Source organism: Rissa tridactyla, chromosome 7, assembly GCF_028500815.1.
Source record: "Rissa tridactyla isolate bRisTri1 chromosome 7, bRisTri1.patW.cur.20221130, whole genome shotgun sequence".
Taxonomy (NCBI): Eukaryota; Metazoa; Chordata; class Aves; order Charadriiformes; family Laridae; genus Rissa; species Rissa tridactyla.
Window position 1 is genome coordinate 29,841,281 of NC_071472.1, and position 24,624 is coordinate 29,865,904.

Genomic DNA, 24,624 nt, shown 5'->3' on the forward strand with positions numbered 1-24,624 from the left:
GCCCTGGTCCAGGGCCGAGCAGCCACTCCCCCCGCCGGCCCGCCCTGCTCGGCGCCGGGAGGAGGGGCCGTGAGGGGCGGGCGGGGCCGGGCGGTGGCGGGGGCGCGGCCCCATAAAAGGGCCGGCGCACAAACGGGCCCCGTATCGCCGTGAGAACCGGACCGGCACCACCAGCAGGTAACAGGGCCCAGCGCCCCAGGGCCCCGCGGGTGGGGCGGGCTGGGGCCGCACCGCACTGTACCGCGGTGTGGGGGGCCGCGCCCTTTGTCCTTCCCCTTCCAGGCGCAGCGTCCCCCGCCCTGCAGAGGGGCCCCGAGAGGGTGGCTTTGTGTTTTAAGGGCCTTTTTTTCCTGGTGGTTCGGGGTGGGAGCTCCGCGGCCCGCTGCCTGCCCGGCCACAGGAATCGATGAAGACGCCCCAGGTGCTGAGGGGGTGCTTGCAGTCCAGACTCGGCCTCCCTGGCCCTGGGCTGGGCTTTCTCCACTCGCAGTCCAGATATGTCTTAATAGTCAGTGGTGTCATCTAATGCCGGTTACGCTTAGGGCTCCTCGGTATCCCGGGGCAGCGCCCCCGGGGTGCCGCTGCCTGGATTTCGGCCTCCGTCGTGGCCTGGTCGGCAGGTCCTACCTGTGGCGGAGGCGGTGGCCTGCCTGCATCGCCTCGTCGGGGGCGGGCGGGGGATGGAGGGCAACGCAGCCGAAAAACAAGCACAGGCAAGATCCGGGTTAGAGACAACGATCTGCGCTGCCTGGGAGCCTGCCTGGTCTGAAGGGTTCTTCTGTAAACCTGAATTAAGGAGTTGTTGCAATGGTTAATTATTGTCTGTAGGCCCCGAGTCCTTCTTGAGGACCAAGGAGTATTTGGAAAGTCACAAAGTTTCTTCTAAGCTGCCTTGGCTAAATGCCTGGGTTAAGTGTATTTAAAGAAGGGTTGCTGTAGGAGAAAGACCTTGCTGACTTTCAGTGGTTCTGGAGAATATAAAATCAAAGGGAAAGAGTGACAGAAAGAGTTGAACTCTAGGGAATGTGTGCTTTCTTAGAAGAGCCTCTTGGCATGTTGGCTGGTGTGCAGAAGAGGGATGCTCCTGCAGTACTGCCCATGCATGTAGAGAAACCGGGGACATTAGTGTTTGAGGAAGGGAAAAGTACTGGGACCATGATCAGATAAACATGAAGGATGCTGTCAGAGTTGTTAAGGTGCTGCAGTTCCCACATATCAGTGGATATGTTTCTTTGTGTTCCCTGTGTGACAGCAGCACCATTACAGGTCTGAAGCCAGCTTTGCAAAACCTATTGCTATGACTGACATAATCTGATTTGTCTAAGTAGGGACCAAACCACAAAACAAGGGATGGTGGGTGGGTGTTTGTGTACATTTTAGCTTAAATGAATCAGACTGTTTCTCAGACTGCGTAAGTGCCAAAAGCAAAACTGAAGTCTCCTGGGTAGTAATCCTGTGCCTAGGCCATGGGAGTGTGACACAGTCCTTATTTGGATAGTCACAATTGGAAATTGGGCCCAAAATACTTGCATAAATCAACTGAGTTCAGACAGAGGGTGGTCACGTGAAGTTAAAGTTTTCCAGGAGGACTAGGGAGGCCTAATATAAGCCAAGATATTATCTTTCCTTGGGATAGGAGTGCCTTGGACTAGTTAATTTTTCAAGTTTATGTGCTCATAGTAAATAGAGTCTCAGTAACTTGCAATCTCATTTTACTTTTTTTAATTTTTGGTCTTTAAAAAGTTTGGAAAAGCTTGATGTAGTAGTTAGAACGTAACTTAGAAAGTTTATTCTCTTCCTGGGCTAAAAATGTTTAATGAATTGGATTTTGGAAGTACAGCACAAGTACAGTTAGTTTAATTAAAAATATATTAAAAAAAAGCTGAACGAGGGAGCAGTCTTCCCATGTGCTTGTAACCTAGGGCCCCTGCATTGCAAAACCTCACACCTTGGAATAACTTCATCTAGGTGAACAGGCTCTGTGTTCAGTAGGATCCCTCATTCTGGGTAAAGCCATTCCTGGACCTTGGTATCTGAGATTGCAACGTCAGACACAAGGGCTTGGTATCTCACTGTAGTATCCCAACAGCTGCATACAAGAACGGGGCTGTCTTGGGAGGAGGAACTTGCCAAGTCATAGCTCTTGCATAATCAGAGCTGAGAACTGAGAAACTGTAGCTGTTAGAAAGCAGGGCACTGTGTTAGAGCAGTTCAGTGGCTTGTGGGGTTGTTTTTTGTTGAGGAGGAAAGTCCCAGTAGAAGGGCAGAGTTCAGGTTTATTTTTTGAGGCTTTGTGAACAAATATCTTGGGGAAACTGTGTTCCATACAGAAAACAAACCTGTCTAATATTTATTTTAACAGCAGAACTAAAGCTTGCCGGGAGAAAGTACTCTTGATGTGGCACTTGGATTTCTGTATCTGTTTCCTTCCTTCCTGGGGAAGGAAGCTAATAAAGAAGTCGACAATGTATTAATCTCAATAGCGCCAGCAATATGACTTGTAATTAAAATAATGTCCATTAACCCCTGCTTTTCAGAAAAAGGGGGAGAAACAGGCAACTGGAGTAGTTGTACTACTCATGAAAATCTGAAAACTCATGAAATCTGAAAATAAACAGTGCTCATCTGTTTCTGTGGAATTTGGGGGAAGAGTTTTCAAATTTCTTTGTACAACCATAATTAAAGCTCATGCACTTAAAACACACACCCTTAAATCTCAGATATTAACCTTTATTTTTATCCTTGGATAGATCTCCCTAGGAGGTGGGGCTTTAAGAAAAATACTAGTTAGCATGAAACTAGAGATAAACTGTTATTCTTTTCAAGACTTCTAGGAGAGATCCTGTATGCTATGTTAGTAACTCTCTTCTAGTTGTGTTGTAAAAATGCAGGATACATGTATTGGTGATGTGTGTTGGCAGTTTTCAACTTAGGTTGTGTTTTTTATGTCTATTGCAGCTCAAGATGTCTAAAAAAATCCATGGAGGCTCTGTTGTGGAGATGCAAGGAGATGAAATGACACGGGTCATCTGGGAACTGATTAAAGAAAAGCTGATTTTTCCTTATGTAGATCTGGATTTGCACAGGTAATGTCTCTTTATGACACACAGCTACTTTATACTGCAATTTGCATGTGTCATTAGGCATTGATCATGTTTCACTTAGCACTGAGAGCTGTATAGCTCCTCCTGCACTAGTGCAGAGAGGTTAATTAGCCCTTTTTATACTGGTAAAGTTCTCAGCAGCCTCCCCTGGTTAGCTTACCTAACAGCCAACCTCACTAAGTACTCTGGAAAACATGGGCTCATGATGAAGGTATTTTGTCAAAGTCCATTTGCAGCCCCTCTGGGGTTCCTCACAGCAGTAAGCAGTGAATGCTTAATTGTGAGTTAGCTTTTTTCTGTACTGTGCCTCTAAGAAGGTCTCTCACAGGCATGGTCTGTGTTTATCTCCTCTGTCTTGGCATTCCAGCACCTGGGCAGTCTGCATGGCTTCCTGCAGCCTAAATAATTAGAAACATGGGGTGTTTCAGCCACTCCCTGGCTTGAAGCCTAACACCTTTGGACTCTGATCAGGTTTATGGATTCTTGCCACCCCTGTTTGAAGACCTGCGCAAAGGGCAAAAGGGTGTTTGTAGGGCACAGACTCTGCCCTGATGTCTGTAAGCTTGAGCTGTGCTGCTGGCAGTCTGAGCTAACTGTTGCAATTATTGCCTGAGCCTGGGCTGTGCTCCTACACTCCCTTCTGGAAAAAACAAATACTATCAGCTGATATGGCAAAAGGGACATGCTATCTACAGCATCTGGTCAAGCAGAACAAATAACTTCTTAGCTTTCTAGCCATTGAGCTGTAATAGAGAAGTATCCAACTGCATTGCTTCTAGCTGTGTGGACAGAGGCCTTCAATGGTATCTGCCATTATTAAACCTACAAGTCTGACCTCTTCCGCTGCTCCTGGAGTCATTTGTATGCCACCTACATCAGGCTTTCTGCTTGCTGGTGTTGAGAACTAAGCAAACAGGAACCCAGCAGCATAATACATGCACACAGTCTGGAGAACATCCCTTTTCAAAGAGGGGTGGGAGGAGGCAAAGCAGACCCCTGGCTGAGGCAACACAATGGCCAGATTCATGTACAGCTGGCTATGCTTCAGGGCTGTCCCACGCTAGGCACCCGTTGTTCTCCAAAAGCTATTAAAGCAGTGAGTGTGGGAAACGTGCTTCCTCTGACTGTTTGAGGGGAATATTGGCAGTTTTGCTGCCTGAACAGTATTGTGGGTCTATTGTCAAAGCAGTTTTTGATTTGAAGCCTAGTGTAGCTTCTTATGCTCAGTATATGAAGGAAGCCAGAACCCTCAGCACAAGAGGTTTGAAATAATGGCCCATATTCATCTGGGGGTTGTGCTGTTCCATATCGTTAGAATCCCAGACTGAAAGCTTCCATTGCCAGGAAGCTCAGAAGGGAAGGCAAAGGAGATACTGGCTATGTCCCATGCTGGCAGGGAGCCGCAGCCATCAACTGAAGTTGTCCTTTCTCCAACCTCCTACTAGCAGCAGAAGTATCAGTATACGAGCCTATGTTTTCTTCCACTCCAGCAGCATTTGCACTGGAAGAGGGATAACTTCAGTTATGGCAGAGTGCTAGAACTACACCCACAGGCACATATGGGGTCTGGTTTCTTTCCTGTTGGACACAAACAAATGTCCTGGGAAGTTCTGACCATCTTTGTGGGTTTGTTACAGCTACGACTTGGGCATTGAACACCGTGATGCTACAAATGATAAAGTGACTGTGGAAGCTGCTGAAGCCATAAAGAAATACAATGTTGGCATAAAGTGTGCAACCATCACTCCTGATGAGAAAAGAGTGGAGGAGTTCAAGTTGAAGCAGATGTGGAAGTCTCCCAATGGAACAATTAGAAACATCTTAGGTGGCACTGTCTTCAGGGAGGCTATTATCTGCAAGAACATTCCCCGACTGGTGTCTGGATGGGTGAAACCCATTGTCATTGGCCGTCACGCTTATGGGGATCAAGTGAGTCACTACAGTGCTTACCCCTCTGAACAGGCTTAGCCCTGACGGGTATAGAGCTACAAAGACTTAAGCATTGCTGTGCTGCTGCTTTATCCCTTGCACTCCACCTGGGATTGGGTCCTTGACAACACTTTGTATGGCACCTGCTGAAGTGTGAGAGAGTGGTTCATGCCTCTCTTCCTTAGGCAGCGTAGCTGTATAAATAGCATTCAGAGGGTCTGTGCTTGGATTAGATAGGCCTGTACCTAAACACAGGGTATACCTCCTCTAAGTTATTTTTCTACACCTCTGCAAAATGTCTTCAGAAAATACCCTTTACACTGCCCATCTTCTTGCTTCTCAGAAAGACTTTTTGGTGGCAAATGTTGCTGGCAGCAAAAGTGGATCTGAGTGATTTTTTTTTTTAATTATTTTTATTTTTAGAAGTAGATGAAGTTGCCTTCTGTGCTGTGGGCGTGGGTTTGTTTTCTTTGTTTTTTAAACTGTGATCTGCTTCCTAAATTTACTTGCACAACACTCCTGCAGAGTTGGTATTCATATTGGGCACATCAGGCTCTGTTTCCCTACCAAAGTAGGGAAACATTGTTTATCAGAGCCCTCCTGGCAGAGGTAGTACAAGGCCATGGAAAGCCCTGGAAATGGCACTCAGTGTAGTGGCCTTTGGGCAACCCGGAGGACAAGTATCATCCATACAGTGTTACCATTACCCATGGAGAACAGTAAAGCAGCCAAACATGCCAAAAGAAAAGTCCTCTAGGAGAGCCAAGTGCTTAAATAGATGGGTAAACCCACAAACTGAGAGCAAGTCATAAGATTAGCTGGAGTGGGAAATTAAAAGAATACTTTTCCAAGAGGAAAATACTTGCAGAGCCCTGACACTAGAAAAGAATGGGATGCAACATCCTTAACAGTACTGAATAATTGAGAAGGTCAAAATAATAATAGGAAACAATGGATTAAGGGGGAGGATTGAAACCCTGACAGAGTATGAGATTAAAGTGAAAGGAATAATATAAGAACATGTAAAGGACATAGGAGCAAGACACTTCTGTAACTTCAGAACAGCTCAGGGAACTGATTTGCTCAACAGGAGGGAAACTACATGAAAAAGGGTGATGAATTTCAAGGAAATGTAACCTTAAATAGTACTGTTCTGGACAGTTGTGAAGATAAGGCAGTATTTGAAAACTTGAAGTACATGTTGGCTCTTGAGTCTGTGTAGCTGAGAGGAGCAAAATGTGTATCCATTTACAGAATTCAAAGAACTCTTACTACAGATTGTCCTTTCAAATGTCATATCATGGATAGAAATAATGGTTTTTGTTAAGGTGCTGTATGATTCCCCCCTATTCATGAGATCAGTAGGTGTGATCTGAATGGCTTTTTTTGAGGCAGAGAGAGGATCCTTTCTACTCACAGACCACACAATGCTCTAGATATTTTTCACTTTAAAACTTCAGTGCCTCTGCAAAAATACATACTCTGCCACTTGATGAGGTCCAAGAATCTGTAAGGTTTTTCCCTTAAAGAGGAAGATCTCTTCTGAAACAGACACTCTTGACTACTTGTCTTTCTAATCTCAAGTAAAATAATCTGATGACCACATAGCTGAGTAACCAGAGCCTGTTCAATGGGGTTTTTTTGGAACAACTGGTATACTTTTCTGCACCCTGCCCTCCCAAGTGCAAGTTGTCTTTTATGTTTCGGTCCTCCTGATAGCTAAAATCATCATGGCTTTTTTTTTTTTTTTTTAACAGTACAGAGCAACTGATTTTGTGGTACCTGGACCTGGAAAAGTAGAGATGACCTACACTCCAAAAGATGGAGGCAAACCAGTCACGTATCTGGTCCATAACTTTGAAAGTAGGTATTATCTCTAAGTTGTGATTAAAGCTGATATTTTTTGTTTAATTCAACTGAAGTATCATTCAGATTTGTTTGATCCGATATGACTTTGAGGTAGAGTGGGGAAGAAGGTCTGGGCCTTCTTCATTTATCTGGGAAGTACTGAAAGTTACTTGAAATCCTCCTGGGATTGAAGAAGCATATCAAACACACAATCGTACTAGACTGGCCACCTGTCATGCTCCTTGTATGATGACTCTGGTAGCAGCATGTATACTTTTTTGCTCCGATCGGAGGGAAACTTTCTGTCTAAACAGGGCTTGACCTAAGGGGAGATATATTTGAGAACAATTTGGGTATAATTCTTTCTGGTTTTAGTTTGTTTTCCTGGGCTTTATATAGGTTTGCGGTTTGTACCTTTCTTTATTAAGCAATCTTTTTTTCAATAGAAATGAGAACTGATGCTTACTCTGCAAAGTTGAAAGGAGATTTGACAAGGATGCTCCTGACCTTGTAGGCTCTAACTGTTTTAACAGATGCAGTCCTAAAGGTATTGGTGTCCCTACAAGCAATATTGCTGTGCTGCTTGTAGACATTGCTAGGCTCAGGAAGAGGAGTGCTGATGTTGCTGGGCTTTGTTGCATGAAAACAATTACACACAAGTTATTAGAACCCAGGGTGTATCTCTAAGGGTGGGATTCAGGAAAACATCACACAGGTCATCTCTCTTGCCTATCAGTCGTCAAAGGGTTCCGGATTTGAAGCCTTATGGTGACCTATGTTTGTGAGTGTGCAATGTTTTGTTTCTAGCTACAAAGACCTAATACATCCACGTAAAACACAGAATCCTAGTTTGTATGCAGTTGGCTTGGCAAACAGGTACCAAGACTGCCATATGACCCTATTTTGTAATACCTGATTACTCTGGCATTCTTGCTCACAGAAGCCAAAATCTCTGCTATTTCTTGTTGTACAGCCTCTTATCTGGCGTTCACCTGCTTCCATGCCAGTCCTAATCTGTTTTCATTTGATCAATGACTTGTGAGCCTGTATTGGAGGCATCTGGCAGTTCCAGCTGCCAGTCTGATTCACCGCTCTGCTCTGCGTTGCATCAGTGAGCAGAGAGCAAGGAAGTGCAAAGATGGCAGATTACTGCTGTTGCTCTGGGGGAGCTCCCCTCCTCACAGATAACTGTTGTGCCAGCATATCTCCGCAGTGCATAAGGGAAGCTTGTCCTATTGCTGTACTAATATGTTCAACCTTGACACTGAATCAAGAGATTTTAGTGGGCAGTAGGACTGTATGATTACAACAGGGTCGTGGTTGGTTTGGGTTTTTTTTGACCTATCTGCAAATAAGCATTTGAATAAAACTTAATAGCTATCATCCAGCAATTATGAAATCATTGCTCCATGGGACATAGTCTCTGTAGCTTATCAGATCCTGTTCTGTCCTTGACTCACTAAGGGAGGTAAGAGGACAACGCGTATTTTCGCTGGTAACAACAGGAATTTAATTCCCTGCCAGTATCAACTTTAAATGACCTTGCTATCTGGCAAGCAGATAAAACTCCTCGGGCTTCCCCTCTTCATTCAGCATGCATGTGCATATAGTAACAACCATCTGGAGTCAGGAACAAATGGATATTAGGAAAAGGTATTTTCAAAAATAAAAAAACCGAAGGGGGTGTTTCCAGATCAAAGATCCCTAATAAAGGCACTGTGCAACAAACTACTTTTCACTAGAAACACAGAGAGCTGTGCTCTGAAGATGACAAAGCTTTTTCATGAAGCCCTAGACCCTACTTTCACCCACAATCAGCCTCTCCCATGATCTGAGTGTTACTTTCCCCCAGGTGAGCTGGGATGTAAGTTTAATGCACTTCCAGTCAGGCTGCTAACACATCTGTATCACACAATCTAAGTCATGTCAGTGCTGGTAGTTCCTCAGAGCCTTCTCGGGACTTTCCCTTGCACTCACATGACTGGCATGTTCTTCCCACAATTTGGTGGAAATGAGCCTGAGCAGATGAAACAAACCTGCAGGGCAGGCCAAACACATGCGCTGAAAAGGTGCAGAAATGCATGTGGGGACTTGTTCCCCTGAGCTAGGCAAAGCAGCTGGCTGCTGGAGTTACTTCTGAAGTGCAGTCAAAGCCTGAAGGCACAAGGTACTTAAGATGGGAGCAAACCCATTTCTAGCTTTGACTGACCCCTGCTCCAAGCTCCTCTACCTGCTGCTTTGGTAGAAAAGTACTCTCTATTATTTATCTGCCTAGTAGGAGTTCAAGCACACTCATTCCTGTCACAGTTTTGCTGCTTAGGCTGGATTAGGAAGAAACTTCTTAGGGTTATTGGATCACAGTATTAAGATGTACCTAGCTGTAAAACAAAACCACCTTCCTATCCATGCATTGCAGGACTGCTGGAGCTTTGAGCTGATAGTGCAAAGTGAATCTTCTCCTGAAAGAGCCAGCCTTAAATTGAGAACTATATCAAGACACCTGGGGATAACACCAGCCTGCCTGCTAGAGTGTGCTATGGGGAAACTGTCAAATCCTTAACCAAAACTAAATCTAGTTAATTCCTATCTGGTTTTCCTCTACTAACAGGCTGTGGTGGTGTAGCCATGGGAATGTACAATCTTGACCAGTCTATCAAGGATTTTGCCCACAGTTCCTTCCAAATGGCACTGTCTAAAGGCTGGCCCCTCTACATGAGCACCAAGAACACCATCCTGAAGAGATACGATGGCCGCTTTAAAGACATCTTCCAAGAGATCTATGACAGGTAACTAGGATAGTTGTGTACTTCCTACCACACTGCATAAGTCTGCGCACTGTATCCTCTCCAGCCTTGTGAGCTGCTACAGTTAATTCAGCATTTTCAGACACTTAGCAGCACTTTGGGAGGCTGCACACCTTCCCTGTTGCAGTCTCCCTTGTCCTGCAGGACACAGTACTCTGTTTAAAGCCCTGCTAAATGTGGCTGTGGTGTTCATCTCTCCTAATAGAGTCACAGATTCTCTATGGGCTCCTCTGTGATTCAGAAGCAGACTTACAATGGCCTAGCAAAGCAAGTGAGGAAAAAAAGAGTAAAGTGGATGCAAATTTTTTAATATTTTTTTTTTTCACTCTTACCTCTATGCACCTCGTTATGCATAATTACTTGCACAAATTGTGCAATCCCTGTTTTTATCTATGTGTCAAGGTGTTCTGGTTTGTGTTTTCCAGAGAATACAAGTCACAGTTTGAAGCCAAAAAAATCTGGTATGAGCATAGGCTCATTGATGATATGGTTGCTCAGGCCCTGAAATCTGAAGGAGGCTTTGTCTGGGCCTGCAAGAACTATGATGGGGATGTGCAGTCTGACTCTGTTGCACAAGGTATGAGATGTTTCCTGTGCTACACTGGCTTTGTAGCAATCTCTTGTGACCTTATGCCGTATCTTATGTAATGGCCCAGGAGGTGGTGTTGGGTCTCAGAACTTACGTTTCAAACCTGTGGCCAGTCATGGACATACCAAGCAGGCAAAGAATTTCTGATTTCACTTTTATAAGAAAATCCATCAAATGCAGACTGTGTGGTTGCACTCCTTTACCGGATGGCAGCTCCTACCAACATAATAACCAATAGGCTTTCCATTCTAATGGAAGGCATCCAGACAGCTGGGATTCTGTCACTGACAGCTTGAGCTAAGCTGACTGGTGGTGAGCTTACTGGCAGGTGCTCTAGAGGTAAGTAAGAAAACCTTCAAGACCTAAAGCTACCTGTCAGGCGTAAAGATAGAGATTGATATGTTAAACTTTACAGACCTGTAGTGCTTGATCAAAATCCTATATAACCAAGCTGCCTGGTGCCAAAACAAATATGGATGCAGAAACCCACAGGGCAAGATGTCTGGCTTTATTGTAAAGTAATGCCAGTGAACTGCCTCCCACAGAACAAGGGTGTGTGTTGGACTACCGAACAAAGAAGCTTTCAAAGACACAAATCTCTGAAACCTACAGTGTTAGAAGTGATGTGAATGTCGATTTTTGCCAGCTCATGGTTCATTTCACTAGAGCAGATGCTCTTGATACGAAGTAGGTTTGTTTTGTATCACCCTGTGGGGAAGATAGCAATTGCCAGCCCTACACTGCTTGTTTAGGATTCTTTGTTCTCATACTGCACCTTTTCAGTAAAAATCTGTCCAGTGAGTTAGGTGAGAATACAAATTTTCCTGAAACGGTGCATAACGTCTGCATGTCTGTATGTCGTAGTTGAGCAGCACTTTCTGTTCATACAAGCTGTTATTTCGACGTGTCAGGACTAGCCAGTTAGTTGTGGCAGCAGCACTGCTGTTCAGGAATACTCACATCAAGGCTGGGAGGATGTAGGGGGATTGTAGAATGGGGAGGGATTAAGGGGATTTTAAGGGGGCTGTCCAAAGGAGATACTGACTATTTTAAAATGTGTATTCTGTAGGCTATGGCTCCCTGGGGATGATGACCAGCGTGCTGATCTGCCCTGATGGCAAGACTGTTGAAGCAGAAGCTGCTCACGGCACAGTTACTCGTCACTACCGCATGCACCAGAAAGGCCAAGAAACCTCCACTAACCCCATTGGTGAGCTGCTTTTCACTGCCCTTCAGTGATCTCTACACATGAAAGAACAGGCTTGAGTAAGAACATCTGCATCCTTTCTGCAGAGAATTGCACCACTCAGTGGTGAAAATAGCAGTTCATAATTCATTTTTCTTCCATGGAGGTGCAGCCTGGAGCAAAAACAGGCTGGAATGGAGTGAGTGTGAGCAATAAGCTGGACCTAACCTGGCCTTTGAGACACACTCTCACTTTTCAGCAAACAATGGGTTTATAGCCACGACAGCCTTAAGGTTTAGGTTGTTTGGTTTTTTTTTTTATTTTACTCCCCTTCCTCATGCTCCAAAAGACCCACCCGCCTTCCAAACCATGTACATACTTAAAAGGTAAGTGCACCTAGAATGGCACATGAGGGAAAGAATCCTGTACAATTGCACAGGGACCAGAGTGTAATGTAGTATTGAGAAGACGACTGCACCCTGCTATCATCAGAACAACTTTCTGTGTAACCACGGAGTCCTGCCACTGGTCACTGTTTCCAACTTGGGCAGGAACAAAGTAAGATAAAGTGGCACACACAGAGAGATTGATAGAGGCAGTGAGTACTTCCTAGGGTTTACTTTTCTTTAGAACTGCACAAAATGCAAAGGATGCCTAGATGAAATAAGACTTCTCTTTCCCATATTGGATTTTCTAACTCTTTTTCTGTCTATTTTCAGTTTTATTAATACTAAAAAATAATTACTGTTCCACATGACAGTTTAGAACAATGTTCAGGGAGTTCTGGAAGGACAGAGTAATCTAGTGTTCTCTCTCAGCCTCCATCTTTGCATGGACAAGAGGACTAGCTCACAGAGCTAAGCTGGACAACAACACTAGCCTCAAGAACTTCGCAGTTGCCCTGGAAGAAGTTTGCATTGAGACCATCGAATCTGGCTTCATGACAAAGGACCTTGCTGCCTGTATCAAAGGCCTACCTAAGTAAGTGTATGAAGTGATAGGCTGTGCTTGGAGGAGGCTGTTTTATTTGGTGTTTCTGAACAGCATTTGCTAGAAAGTTATTTTCCTATGTTGAAGAATTCCTGGAGTCTGGTCACAGAACAGGAATCATCTGTAGCCAGTGCTGTACAAACAGAACATGAGATGCTCTGTGCCCCAGGTAGCTTAGTCTGGGTTGCGCTGTCCCTGCTATTGTGCCAAATGCGTGGTGTGGGGGAAATAAAGAAGGAACTGCAAAGATTTCTCTTATGACAGGCTGGCTACATTGGCCAGATCCCGCCCTGTCCATTTATTAGGGTGGAGACCTACTTCACTGCAAAATGCCACCTGGCTACCTTTTCTCTGGAGCCTTTTGGAAAAAACACCAGCCTGATGAGTAAGAGAGAACTGTCTTGGTTTTAGAGGCAAGACTTAGAGTTCTTTGAACAGTCTTCCCCTGCTTTGAGCATTTGAGTGGCTTTATAACTGATGTCTGTCTTGTTTTGTTTCCCCCCCTTAGTGTCACACGCTCTGACTACCTGAACACCTTTGAGTTCATGGACAAGCTTGCTGAAAACTTGAAGGTGAAGCTGGCCTCTCTGCCCAGACTTTAAGGCACAGGTTCTACTCAAGCTCCACTAACAAAGCATCTCCCACCTACACCAGAGTGGCACTGTATCACACTCTGTTGTGTAACATTTCAAATACTAGACAAAAATGAAAGTGTACACTTTTTTAAAATGTTTAAAAGATGATGTTTTCTTAAACCCCTTGAGCTGCTGGGCTAGGCCTTACTTCTGCTGAGCAGCTGAATGTGATAGTGTTCAAGCTCCTTGTGGGTCTGGCTTCCTAATGTCATTCACAGCAGACCTGAGATTTCTCTCCATGACTTTATGATCTGTGTTTCTTTTCTCTTTTCGTCTCAGACTGAAAGCCAGTCTGTGTCACAGCTCTGGTCAAACCAGTGGTGACTTACTGTCCAACAGACCTTAGAAATCAGAACCGTCCTCATCTCTCCAGTACTGTCCACTGAGTATAAATAAGTGAGCTCAAAGGGCTATGCCAGCTCTACTGCAGCCCCTCTCTTCCTTAATTTATCTTTTAGTGCCAACCAGAGCTTAGTATCCTGATACTAAGGGATTTGGTCCCATTGCTACAGCCAGGACTGTAGCATTTGAGAAGAAGCACTTAGTAAATGCTGGAAACAAGCCCTATAGGCTAAGAGCCTAATAAAGCCATGCTGCAGTGTCTAAATGCAGGCCATGCATTTAGTTATACTCTTCTGACTGGATGTGAAGCATAGGAACTGTTACCTCTTCCCCCACCCCACAATTCATAAAGGTGCAAAACTTTTCTGCAGTTGTCTGGGCTATTACTTACCCTTCCTCTTGTGTGATACAGCAAGTCAGATTATGACTGTGAAAAACTATTCCATCCATAGTTTTGTGTTTGGGGGTTTTTTTTAAAGAATATTTTAGTTCAGACTAAAATAAAAGTCAACTAACATTCTTTGTGTCTCTCCTTCCTTTGTGTGATTTGGAGATAGGGGGAAATTCTGCCTCAGAGACTCCAGTACATGCTGGGACAGACTGTTGGAATGCAATATAGACACAAAATAATCTCTCCCTTCTTAGAATAGATTTTTAATTTTTTCTGGCCCATGGCAAGATGTAAGTGTAGCATGGTGGTAAGGTATCAGGTGGTATCAGGCAGTGCACAAGAACTAAACTTAAAGGTATCACTTCCACTGAAACTTTATTTTGGGAGTAACATAAACTCAACAAAGATCAGAAACTGGTTATACATGAGACAAACTCTCACCCTGCAGCTGACTAGCTATAAGTGGTGGTTAGGATAGAAATGCAAGGTTAGACTAGACCAGCTAGTGTTAACATTTGGTTTGGGATGAGCATGTGTTTGAAATGCAGCTCTACAACTGCTACCAGCTGTCACTGTGCCTTTCATGAGAGTGAACACAGTAGTCTGTTATTAACACAAGCACATAAGAAGTGCAGCTGGAAAAAGTCCTATTGCTGACCTATAGAAGCAATGGAAACAATCATCAGGAACATCTAGAGATCTATGTTCCTGCCTGGCTTCTGACATCAGTAGTTCAAATTACTGCGCCACAGCCCAGCAGGCCGTACTACAGCAGCACCTCTAACAAATTCCCTGTTATTTACTAGCTCCTTCCCAGCTTCCGGAGTTACAGAGTACCAGAGAAAGCTTAGTGCCTTTCAGGAAACTGAATAAATAAATAAAGGGGTATTTTTAAATCTTCTACTTTTTATTTGTTTGTTTTAATGTCTTATCAGTATAGCTTAAGTGTGAGCAATGTAGTAGCACTTACCTGACTGCAGATGACACTATTTTCCCTCTGTACCAACAAAATTTCCATCTTCTGGAGAAACCTGCAGAATACAGCAAGACCCAGTCTATCCTCATGAACTGGTGGATGTTGCTGAAGTGCTGAGGAGAAAAAGGAACACTTGTCTCTGTGTTGGGAGAAGCAGTAAGTGCAGTTATAAGAACAGAGCTTCCCCCTCCCTGCTTTCAAGGAGGCATGTTCCTTTCCCCTTTACTAGCAATACAATCACTTCTTTTCCCCACTGCTCCCTCAAACATTTAATATCAATAACCTTCAAAGTTAGACACCAGTAAACCCTAAAAGAGAAAGAGCTAGAGGCCTGTGGGCACTCAGTCTGCCATGGAAAACCGTAGAGGATTTCCTGAAACACGATTGATACTTCACAGTATGCCAGCTGCTTCACAGAGCTCCTGGCAGCGCCCTTGTAGCTCCCACCACCAGTTATAGCCCTTCGCACCAACAGTCCCATCAGCGGACTCCAGCAAAAGTTGTCTTTGATCGAAGTATAACCTAGCTTACCTTTAGTGCTGACACTGATGTAGTTACATGTGTGCATCTGTGTCCGAGGTATCGCATGCTCAGGCCTGGTGGAAGGCTGTTTTCAACTCCATAGTTACGCAGGGATAGTGAGGGGGGATCTATCAGTTATCTGACAAAGTTCCCCTCCAGAACAGCAGAGCAGACTTCTAGGACTGTCGAAGGCTTCAGTAGTCAACCCTAAAGCTGACTTCCCCAGGGACTGTTCTGCCCATACAGAAGCCAGCTTTTACAGGAGTTGGTGCTAGGCAGCGTGTCAGCATGCCTCTTCTGCGTGCTGTCAAAGCCTGTGCTGCTGCAACCCTTCCATACCTTTTCAGCAGCAAATGCCCTTGTGGCTATCTGCAGTGCCAGAAGATCAGCCCTCCAAGGCGTACTGTCCCCAGGCTCGGGCAGGACCAGCAGAGAGCTGGCAGAGCTGTCTGGTGCCACAAGCACTTGAGCACAGAGTTTGCAGATGAGCACCCCAGAATTTAAAGGCAGAGGGGGGGGAGGGTGAGGAATCAATGTCACAAAGCTTTTATACTGTCCACATAGAAGACTTTATTTATACTTCAAAATTAAAATAAGAAATAAGCTATGCAAAACATGAGAGAGATTCTAGCAAAGAGGTACAAGCCCCTAAGAACTTGGGGACTGCCTGTTCAACCAGTATTTCACTTCTGGCTCCATGTCTCTTCTCATTGCCGTTAGCTTGCCCGCCTCGGCACTGGGACGTTCTTCAGCAAGCCACTCTTTTTCTTCTTTGATCATCTTAGTCATTTCCTTGGCTTTGGCAGTTTTCCTTTTGCGGGGAGAGGCACGGAGGAACTCCGTGTCCGTAAATGGGTCACCCCGCCTCAGTTTGCTGCAGAACCAAAAGGGTTAGGTTAAACCATCAAGGTATTTCTTGAATACGTGCATGATTTCAAGTTTCTGAAGTTTCTGATTTTACTGAAATGCTTCCACTATAAGATGACTGAGCAGTACAGTTCATTCTTTGTCCAGTACAGGAACAGCTGTACCAGTAGAGAATACCTTCTGACCCAGTATAACCAGCTCCTCACAGAAAGTTCAAACTCTGACACTTTTCAGGGAAAACACATTGTTGTTACACTATTGCATAATACTAAGTCATCACTTGAGGAGTTAATTGGTTTTGTACAGCAGCCATCAGATGTACTGAATCTACAGTTTCTTAGGGAGAAGATGCAGCTACTTTTTTAAGTACTCGTATCTGCCAGAAAAAGCAAATACAGATACAGCCTGCTTACAGGGGAGAACCCTCCTCAAGACTAGCATTTCCTTCACTGAAGCCCAATTAAAATGGAAGTATTACTCAGTTCTTTTATAAAACTTTAGCTATCACAGAATGACAGCAAGTGAAATTAGGGCTTTCACTTAGCTGTCTTTATTTAGCCTGTATTTTATCCTCACACTTAATCCCTCATTAGCACTGGAGTACCACGGATGCAATCTGCTAAGAGGTGTGCTAATTTCAGTGAGGGCAATCACATCTTTGGTAGCTTGTTACCAGAAGCCTGCACGTGCATCTGTGCTAATGCAGAATTCTGGCTTAACCACACTGCAGTGGAAGAGGAAGGTCACAGAAACACAAAGCGTAAAAGGAATTTAAAGACAAACAAAGTCACAGAGGGTCCAGCCCTCAAGAGTGAGCACGTGAGAGCAGAGCAGGGGTTGCAGCATGGGAAGGAATAGTTTAAAAGCCCAACCTGTTGAGTTTCGGCTCTGCATAGCAAGTTGGATGCTGTCTCCGCCTAGATGAGCGTGTTGGCGCTTCTTCCAAGCTGGAGAAAGACACAGTCCTCATATTGGTCAAGTCCTGTAGTGGCTTGATCTCTGCAAAAGGAGACATTCACGTATGAGTTGATCAAAGTGTTTCCACCTCATTTCCAGATATCCTAAGAAATAGAGCTGCCAAATAGAGAAGGGCTGCATCACCAGGTTTCTCTGAACACTGCACAATCATGATTCCAACCACGTTCTCTCTAAACCCAGGGGAGCACTTATGTCCAAAAAGTCCCAGACCTGCTCCTCATAAGTTAGCTCATGAATCAAATTAGGTTCCTCACTGAAAAAAGACACAGGTCACTAATACTGCTAGTATCATTGGGCCCTGATGTAGTAGGAAAATGATACAAAAATGATAGTTGATCGTTCCAGTGCCCAGGAGCTTACAGCCTGGAGAAGAAAGCAAGCTTATGGCACCCAAACAACCTACAAGACTTCCAGCAAGACACAGGACCCTGCCAGCGTTTACTGCAGCTTTCAAAGTGAAGTTGGCCAAGAGGGGGAGGGCAGGAGAAGAAAATTCCTCCCTCTCTACAAAGTGCAGCCCACTCTAGCTATAACAGGCCTGTTTGTCAACAGCTACAGGATGGAAAAACCCCACAAAACAACTCTCTTTACAGAGCATCCAATAACTGCAAGCTCCCAAAAAGGCTCAGCTTAACCATGATATTATCAGCCAAGGGATACACCCTCCAAACAGTTTTAAAAAACTAACCAAAAAAAACACAGCCAAGAAAATTTAGGTAGCTCCTGATGAATTTCCACTGAACACACCACCTAGAGGTATAAAGTCTGAATCCTTGCAGCACTAACCATTCTGGACCAAAAATGTGTCATATTCATCATATTCTGTGCCCCATAATGCTGACACTGGTAAGCAGGGTCAGTATCAAGCTATACTTTTCAACTGCTTGAGTAATTGATTTTCTAAATTGACCAGCATGCCCTGAAGATAACAAGAGTGGCAAAATGGGACTCACAGCACAAGCTGCTGGTCTTTTCCCAATATTCACACATGAACAAGTGACCAGAAATTCTTACAGGAATGCTGATAAAGTAGAAGCAAATACAGCCACAGAAATGACTGGCCAGCACAAGCGGAAGCATAAATGGTATATTGGACACCGATCTTTAACTCTTGAAAAAAAGAGAGGAGGGGAAGAAAAATACAAACATTTGCTGCATGGATTTTGCCACTTTTGTCCAAAGAGAGGTTCCCTCCCCCAGCCAACCACCTACCAGGTTCCCGTGAAGGTGAGCTCCGAGAACTTGACTCAACCTCTTTTCTTTCCCCAGATATTTCCATTGCAGTCTTTTCTTTCAGTATCAGGGAGCTTTCCGGCCAAACAGAGGATTTCTCTGGCATTCTGTTGCCCTCAGTACTTAAGCTCTTGGAAACTGGTACATCTGTAAGCCTAGAGCTGACAGGCAAAGCTGCAGAACAAGCCACTGAGGAGGATTCAAGACTGTATGAAGTGTCCGTAAGATTATTTCTAAGAGATATCTCAGCTATCTGCTCCTCCAGGAAGGCATCTGCCTCAGAGAGCAGATCTGTAATGCAGGAAAACTTCCCCCTCAGGACAGGTTGCTTGGATGCAAGTTCTGCTGAACCTCCAATGAGAGCCTTGGCACCATCACTTTGTCTGGCCAGGGAATCAGTCTCTGGAGGACTAGAGGTGTTCCTCTTCCTCTGACGCTTCGGTTTGGGATAAGCCTCTTTTTTTGAGATACTCATGTTGTCAACTTTATCTTGCCCCTTTTCTTGAAGGGCTCCTGCCTGTTTTTTACTGCTCTGAGCAGCTACTGTCCTCTGAACTCTGGGTATTTTGCAAGGTTTGCTCCTAGGAACAGGCCCGGGAGGTACAGTTTCACCCCCTTCAAAATCTGTCTGGACACATTCCATGTTTCCTGCAAGATCCAAAGGACGGATAACATAAGTTTTCCTGCTGTGTTTAAAATTACTTGGTGAACCCTTTGCGCTCTCCTTAGCTACACCTTGAACATCTACACATGGCCCAAAAACATCAACAACTTTTCTCTGATCACTACAATTGCTTTTCCTGACAGTCGTCTTCCTGTTTGTCCGGCTTCTTTTGGGCTGTTCTTCAGCTTTGGCCTCTGGTATTTTCACACTGCTTGGCAGATTCTCCTCCTCAGTATCATCTATTTGCCTAATTACTCTAGTCTTTCTGTTGATTTTCTGTCTGATGCTCTTAGCGTTCATGCCTGAGTCCTCTTGCAAAGCACAGGCACTTGAGGTCTCTTTCCTCAAAAGTGAATTTTGTAGACTGGAATCATCTGAGGGAATTTTGTGACTTGAGAAGGTACGAACTGGGCTTTTTGACATGCTCTCCGTGCTTTGGATTGCAAAGAAAACTTCCTTCTTAACCTGTTGCAGTAAGTCACCACTTCCAAGACTGTGCAGCTCTGCTAGATTCACCATATATGCTCTTCCGAGATCTTGGACTTCATCAGGAGAGCAGGAACGTTGATCCACATCAGAGCCTGTGTTCTTCCTGTTGAAAGCCCCCACACAAGCCTTCTGCCTCATCTCAGAAACTTCAGGCTCACTAGAACATGTTGCAACTTCTGGCTTAAGAAGCTTCTTTGCATTTGGAGCACTCTCTTCATCTTGAAGTAGATCAGGACTACTTTCTGCATTGTTTTTAATTGCAATTGTTTTCTTTTTTCCTGTGCTTGCTTTTTTAACAGTTGTTTTCTCACCAGTTTTACAACTACCTTTGCTTTTAATCTTTACAGGAACAAACTCAGGGACTCGGCTATAACTGGAGTCTGTTTCAACACCACACACAGTTTCTTTAGCCTGCGGCTGATCACAGAAAATGTCTTTACCCAAAGATTTTCTATCAGGAATAACAGTGGTTTGAGCAGATGAAATCAAAGAGCTGGGAGATTTCAGCTGTGGCTGTGTGTTTCTCTTGATGGAGCTGCTGCTGTCCTTTGTGATACTCCACCGATCAGTTTGAGTGGAACTGACACGTGGCAAGATATCCGCACCAGAAGATGGAGTGCTTGTTGCAAACAGCGTAGAACGCTTTCTCCTCTGAGTAACATGCCCTTGTGAGAGACGATCAAAGAAATGTTTTGCCATCTCATTGTCCTCATATGAAAGGGGATGACTTTCCCAGGCAAGCTCTGGCAAATTGTTAGGATTTTGTTGGGTTGCACACAAGGCTGCTGCTGGAAAGACAAAATTCATTCCTAAGACTGTGACATGCAGCAGGCAAATGCCAGCTTCCCAATACGACTAAAAGCCATGCCCCACACGCTGCCACAAATCCAGAGCATAGAAAAAGCATGATTTCATCTCTACAGGGGCTCCCCAAACTTATTATATAATAGAATTGCTCAGCTGTCTCCCCTCAGAACAGAAAGGCAGCCCACAGCAAGATCCCTTAACCAGCCCTAATATTTAGGAATGCATCTGTATAAGAGTTACTATTTGTATGGGAAATCCACAAGGAACAGAAGATGTGCATCTAGTCAGATTCTGCACCTTCAGACATTTCTGAAAATCTTATGTAAGCTCAGTGCCTAGTACTCAGAAACTGATCTTGAGCTATTGCAAACATGCCAAATATCCCCACCAGGACATCCCATTCTGGGATATACGTAATTCTGGCAACTGAAGCATGCAGTTCCTAACAGTAATTAGGAGCTGCTGGAGTGATGGTTAGAAGCTAACTGGCACTGAACTCATTCACTCTGAACACAGACACACAAAGTCATACCAGAAGAACAGCAGAAGATGCAAATTTACCTCCAAAGATGTCAGAGTCAAGAAAAGCCTCTTGTGCTTTCATTGCTTCAGTCAGCTTCTTCCCATTCTCTTCCTGGTGGGACTGAGGCTTCACAGCAGGCTGTGGTGGCAAAGTGTCTTTGGAGGCAACAGGCACAGTTTCCACTGGCTCATTAGAAGCAGGTCTCTGAAAACCTAGTGAGGCTGTCTGTACTGCTGTGGAGATGCCACCTTGCTGTTCTGCACCACAAAGCTTAGAAACAGGCACCCTCATTGGCATCCCTGCAGCCCTGGTGAGAATGAATAACAGCAATGGAGCATGTTCCATACCTGTGACAGGCCCCAGAATCCAACAGAGTAGCTACAGTCTTCACCTCCATAAAAAGTTGCTAAAATACATTTCTGAAGGGTTCAAGTGCTGAAGGACAAACACTGCCCAGCCAGGACAGATTTCCCATTTTTGTGCAAGCACAACTCATAAGGAAAGCACACCACTATGGACACAGAAGCAGGAGAAAAATAACACAACAAGGAAGTAAGGCCTCTCAGTGCAAAGGTTCTGACCAGAGGTTCACCTCACTGTAGAACACCAATGCAGCTACTTAAAGGTATGGGTGTGGGCAGCTCCAAGGGTTCCCCTCTGTTCAAAGGAGAGACTAGATAAAGGAGAAAGAGAGCTTCAAATATATTTTAAGAGATCCAGCTCTGAACTTCCTTCCAAAACACAAGCTTACACCATAAAAGCAGATGTCTATAAAGCATCTATATATAACAAATGTCAAAGCAGACAGCTATGGCACTCGCTCAAGGAAATCTTGCAGTGCTCACCAGCTACAAAGGAAGAACTACCTAAACGTACTTGCAAACAAAGGAGAGAGAAGGACCAGTTTATGCATAGACTTGGCATTAGGACAAGTTAGACAAGGAGTGGCAGCAGAAAGACACAGAGTAAAGGAAAACATCAAGCAGTGGTGGTTTAGAGAAAACATCTCATGTAAAAAAGGTAACTGGGCACACACATAAAACACAAAAGAAAGTTTAGCATAGAGAAATCCAGGACAAGCTTGGTGATACCTGACATTTTAAGGCTCACCTCACAAGCTGGCCATCTGCAATATCATAGGCCCAGCTATCTTCACTCATGGTGCTCTTCTGGCCATTGGACAAGGATGCAGAACTTGTACGGAACTGGAAAACAGAGAAACAGAAGGGTGGTTTATCCCTTGTGCAGCCTCCTGCACAGAAACAGCAACAGCTCAGTTTCACCCTGGAAAGTATGTCAAATACTGCCGGTGACCTTCTCCCATTTAAAATGGCACAAATTATGGAATAAATTGCAGCAGAATCAGATTCTGTCTCCACAGGCTTCAGGATGAAGTTAACTAGTTCAGATGATCTGAGACTAGGAAGCAGGAATATTTTCCCATCCACCTGTGAGACAGGACATATGGAAAGCGTCCTATTCCCTATCCCAAGGTCCCATGGCAACACTTTAAAAAAGAAATTAAAAAGAAATCACATAGCAGAAGAGCCTACTGGCCAATACAGCCAATGACCCACAGGATGGCAGTTTAAAACTGTAGCCTTTCCTACAGAAGTTACCCTGGAAGACATTAACAACAAGCTAAAAACAGGCATGCAGCCAGCACAATTCAAGCAACACATAGCAAAAGACAGAGACAAACACAGCTCCCTTCCCAGAGCAGCGTGCTCACGCTTCCCATGGTTTACCTCAGACAGTCGGGCCACCTTAACTGCAGACATAAGGTTTTCAAGTTCTTTCAAGATGTTATTCTATGTTGAGGTAATAGAGAGAGAAATCATAAAGGCATTAAATCGAAACATCTATTCTATCAAGGATGCTGGTAGCCAAAACAAGGCACATTTGAGGGAGGGGAGGGGAGGGGAGCTAATGAACAGTGACATTTTTCATATGCAGAGAGTATGGACAATCAGTGACAGCTCACTCCTCCCAAGGTTGGGACGCGAGTGATGCATACCTCACCCACCACCCCTCCCCATGCCAGCAACACTGTTAGTGCCGTACCAGGAAGGAGAGCTTGTGTCGCAGCACAGCGTTCTGGAAGTGGCATTGCTCCACCTCCTTCTGTAAGATGGTCTTCTCCTGGGTGAGCCGCTGTGCATTGGCTTTCTCCGCATTGAGGGCCAGGGCCAGTGCTTTATTGTTGTGTTTTAGGGAGACTTTAATAGTGGAGGAATTGTCTGTAAGTGATAGAGAAGCATCGAACAGAATCAGCATGCAAGGTCTCATCCATGCCTCTTCCCTCATCATACTTCTTCCTCTTCCCAGAATAGCCTCCCCCAGGCTCAGATCTCTACAGCTCAATAACCCCCACAAAAAGACAGCAGTATAATTCCTTCCAGCAATAGAAGTCTCCAGAGAACAGCAGGAAAAACCTTCCGTAATAACCTGCAACACTTCAGACAGACACCCTCTCCATCTTCAGTGGGTCATGCTCAGTCAGCAAGCTACTGCTTTAATTCTTAATGAAAGATGGCGTGGTTCGGGTGCTGAGTTTAGAAAGATATGTTTCTGACTTTGAAAGAGTCACCTATGGCTCTGAGTCCTCATGTCCGTCCAAAAAGAGGGAGAAAAACCTACTGTCCTTTGTAGTAACCCTTGAGCAAAATTAGATCCACGTTTCCCAATTTCAAAACAAATCAATAAAAGTAACAGAAACATCTAGCTTTTTCAAGGTAGTCCAAATTATCTTGTGCACTATTGTTGCATTATTGCCTCCATAAGGATAAATCACAGTTGGGCTACCTTCCGCACAGGATTGCATATACACTAGAATACCTTCCACACCTCTTATTTTTGCTGTTTGGACCCTGAGGACTCAGTTACCCAGACACAGCCATCTAATGCCATCTGAGATGCTGCTGCTGAGCAGCCTGTGATGCCCCCAGCTGCTGCTCCAAAGGCTCTGCGTTAAACCTGCCAGTCACAGATACCTCATACGCCTTTGGTCACTTCAAGTGGGAGCTGACATTCATCTGCAGGGTACTAGATTCACCAGAAGTCCAGAGGCAGAGAAGCAGCTCTTAAATGTAAGCTCTGGGTAAGAGACAGCCACCCACCACCACGACCACAGCCAAAGGCAGTTATGAGCTGATGTAGCTGCCAGCCTCTGCACACGCTGCAAGGTAAAATACACTCACTGATGATTTTGGTTTTGATTTTTGATGCAAGCGAGGCATTCAGCTTCGCAGTCTTCAAGGCGCCGTTTTTCTTCTCCCGCATCCGCTCTCTTACACCGCTCAGGCTGAAGAAGGATGTTTCCAAAGCCTCCCGAGACGCCATAGCTGGACAGACACACCGAGGAGGGTCAGCGCCCGCGTCCTGCCCTTCAGCAAGCACTCGCCGGCCAAGACTTACGCCCTCCCCAAGAAGCCCCTCGCCCCGCCGATCCCCGCAGAGGGACGAGCCCGCAGACACACGGCGCCTCGCCCCGGGCGGCTCCCGGCCAGGGCGGCCGCCCCGGGCCGTTACAGCCCCTCTACCGCCTCCCTCACGCCAGCAGCCCCTCAGCGCCCGCGGGGAGCGGGGCGGGCCGACTCCCCGCCTCACCTGCGTGCGGGGCAGCAGCCTTGGCACCCTCCGGCGCAGCGAGCCCTACGGGACGGTGACCAGCTGCCCCTCGCCGCGGCCGGAGAAGGTAGGCAAGCGGGAGCGGAAGCCCTAGCCCTACCCGCCGGGAGATTTTTG

General features: G+C 45.2%; 2 protein-coding genes across 3 annotated transcripts; one reads left to right on the forward strand and one right to left on the reverse strand.

Moving 5' to 3' along the window:
- Window positions 1-75: 75 nt before the first annotated feature.
- Window positions 76-13,947, forward strand: IDH1 (isocitrate dehydrogenase (NADP(+)) 1). Its single transcript, XM_054209475.1, has 9 exons — window positions 76-177; window positions 2,959-3,086; window positions 4,742-5,033; window positions 6,791-6,896; window positions 9,490-9,667; window positions 10,111-10,262; window positions 11,344-11,484; window positions 12,279-12,441; window positions 12,959-13,947. Exons 2-9 carry the CDS (start codon window positions 2,965-2,967, stop codon window positions 13,050-13,052), a joined length of 1,248 nt encoding a protein of 415 aa, XP_054065450.1. The 5' UTR covers window positions 76-177; window positions 2,959-2,964; the 3' UTR covers window positions 13,053-13,947.
- A 1,927-nt stretch (window positions 13,948-15,874) lies between these two features.
- On the reverse strand, window positions 15,875-24,608 carry LOC128912836 (shugoshin 2-like). 2 transcript variants are annotated; one of them, XM_054209473.1, is made up of 9 exons: window positions 24,487-24,608; window positions 24,078-24,221; window positions 22,942-23,117; window positions 22,626-22,688; window positions 21,988-22,082; window positions 20,916-21,184; window positions 18,374-20,332; window positions 17,056-17,182; window positions 15,875-16,190 (listed from the first exon to the last, which is right to left on the reverse strand). In XM_054209473.1, the coding sequence occupies exons 2-9, from the start codon at window positions 24,217-24,219 to the stop codon at window positions 15,965-15,967; spliced, it is 3,057 nt and encodes a 1,018-aa protein (XP_054065448.1). In that variant the 5' UTR covers window positions 24,220-24,221; window positions 24,487-24,608; the 3' UTR covers window positions 15,875-15,964. The 2 variants fall into 2 exon arrangements, with proteins under 2 accessions (XP_054065448.1, XP_054065446.1); XM_054209471.1 differs by having other exon boundaries at window positions 18,374-20,335.
- Window positions 24,609-24,624: the final 16 nt, after the last annotated feature.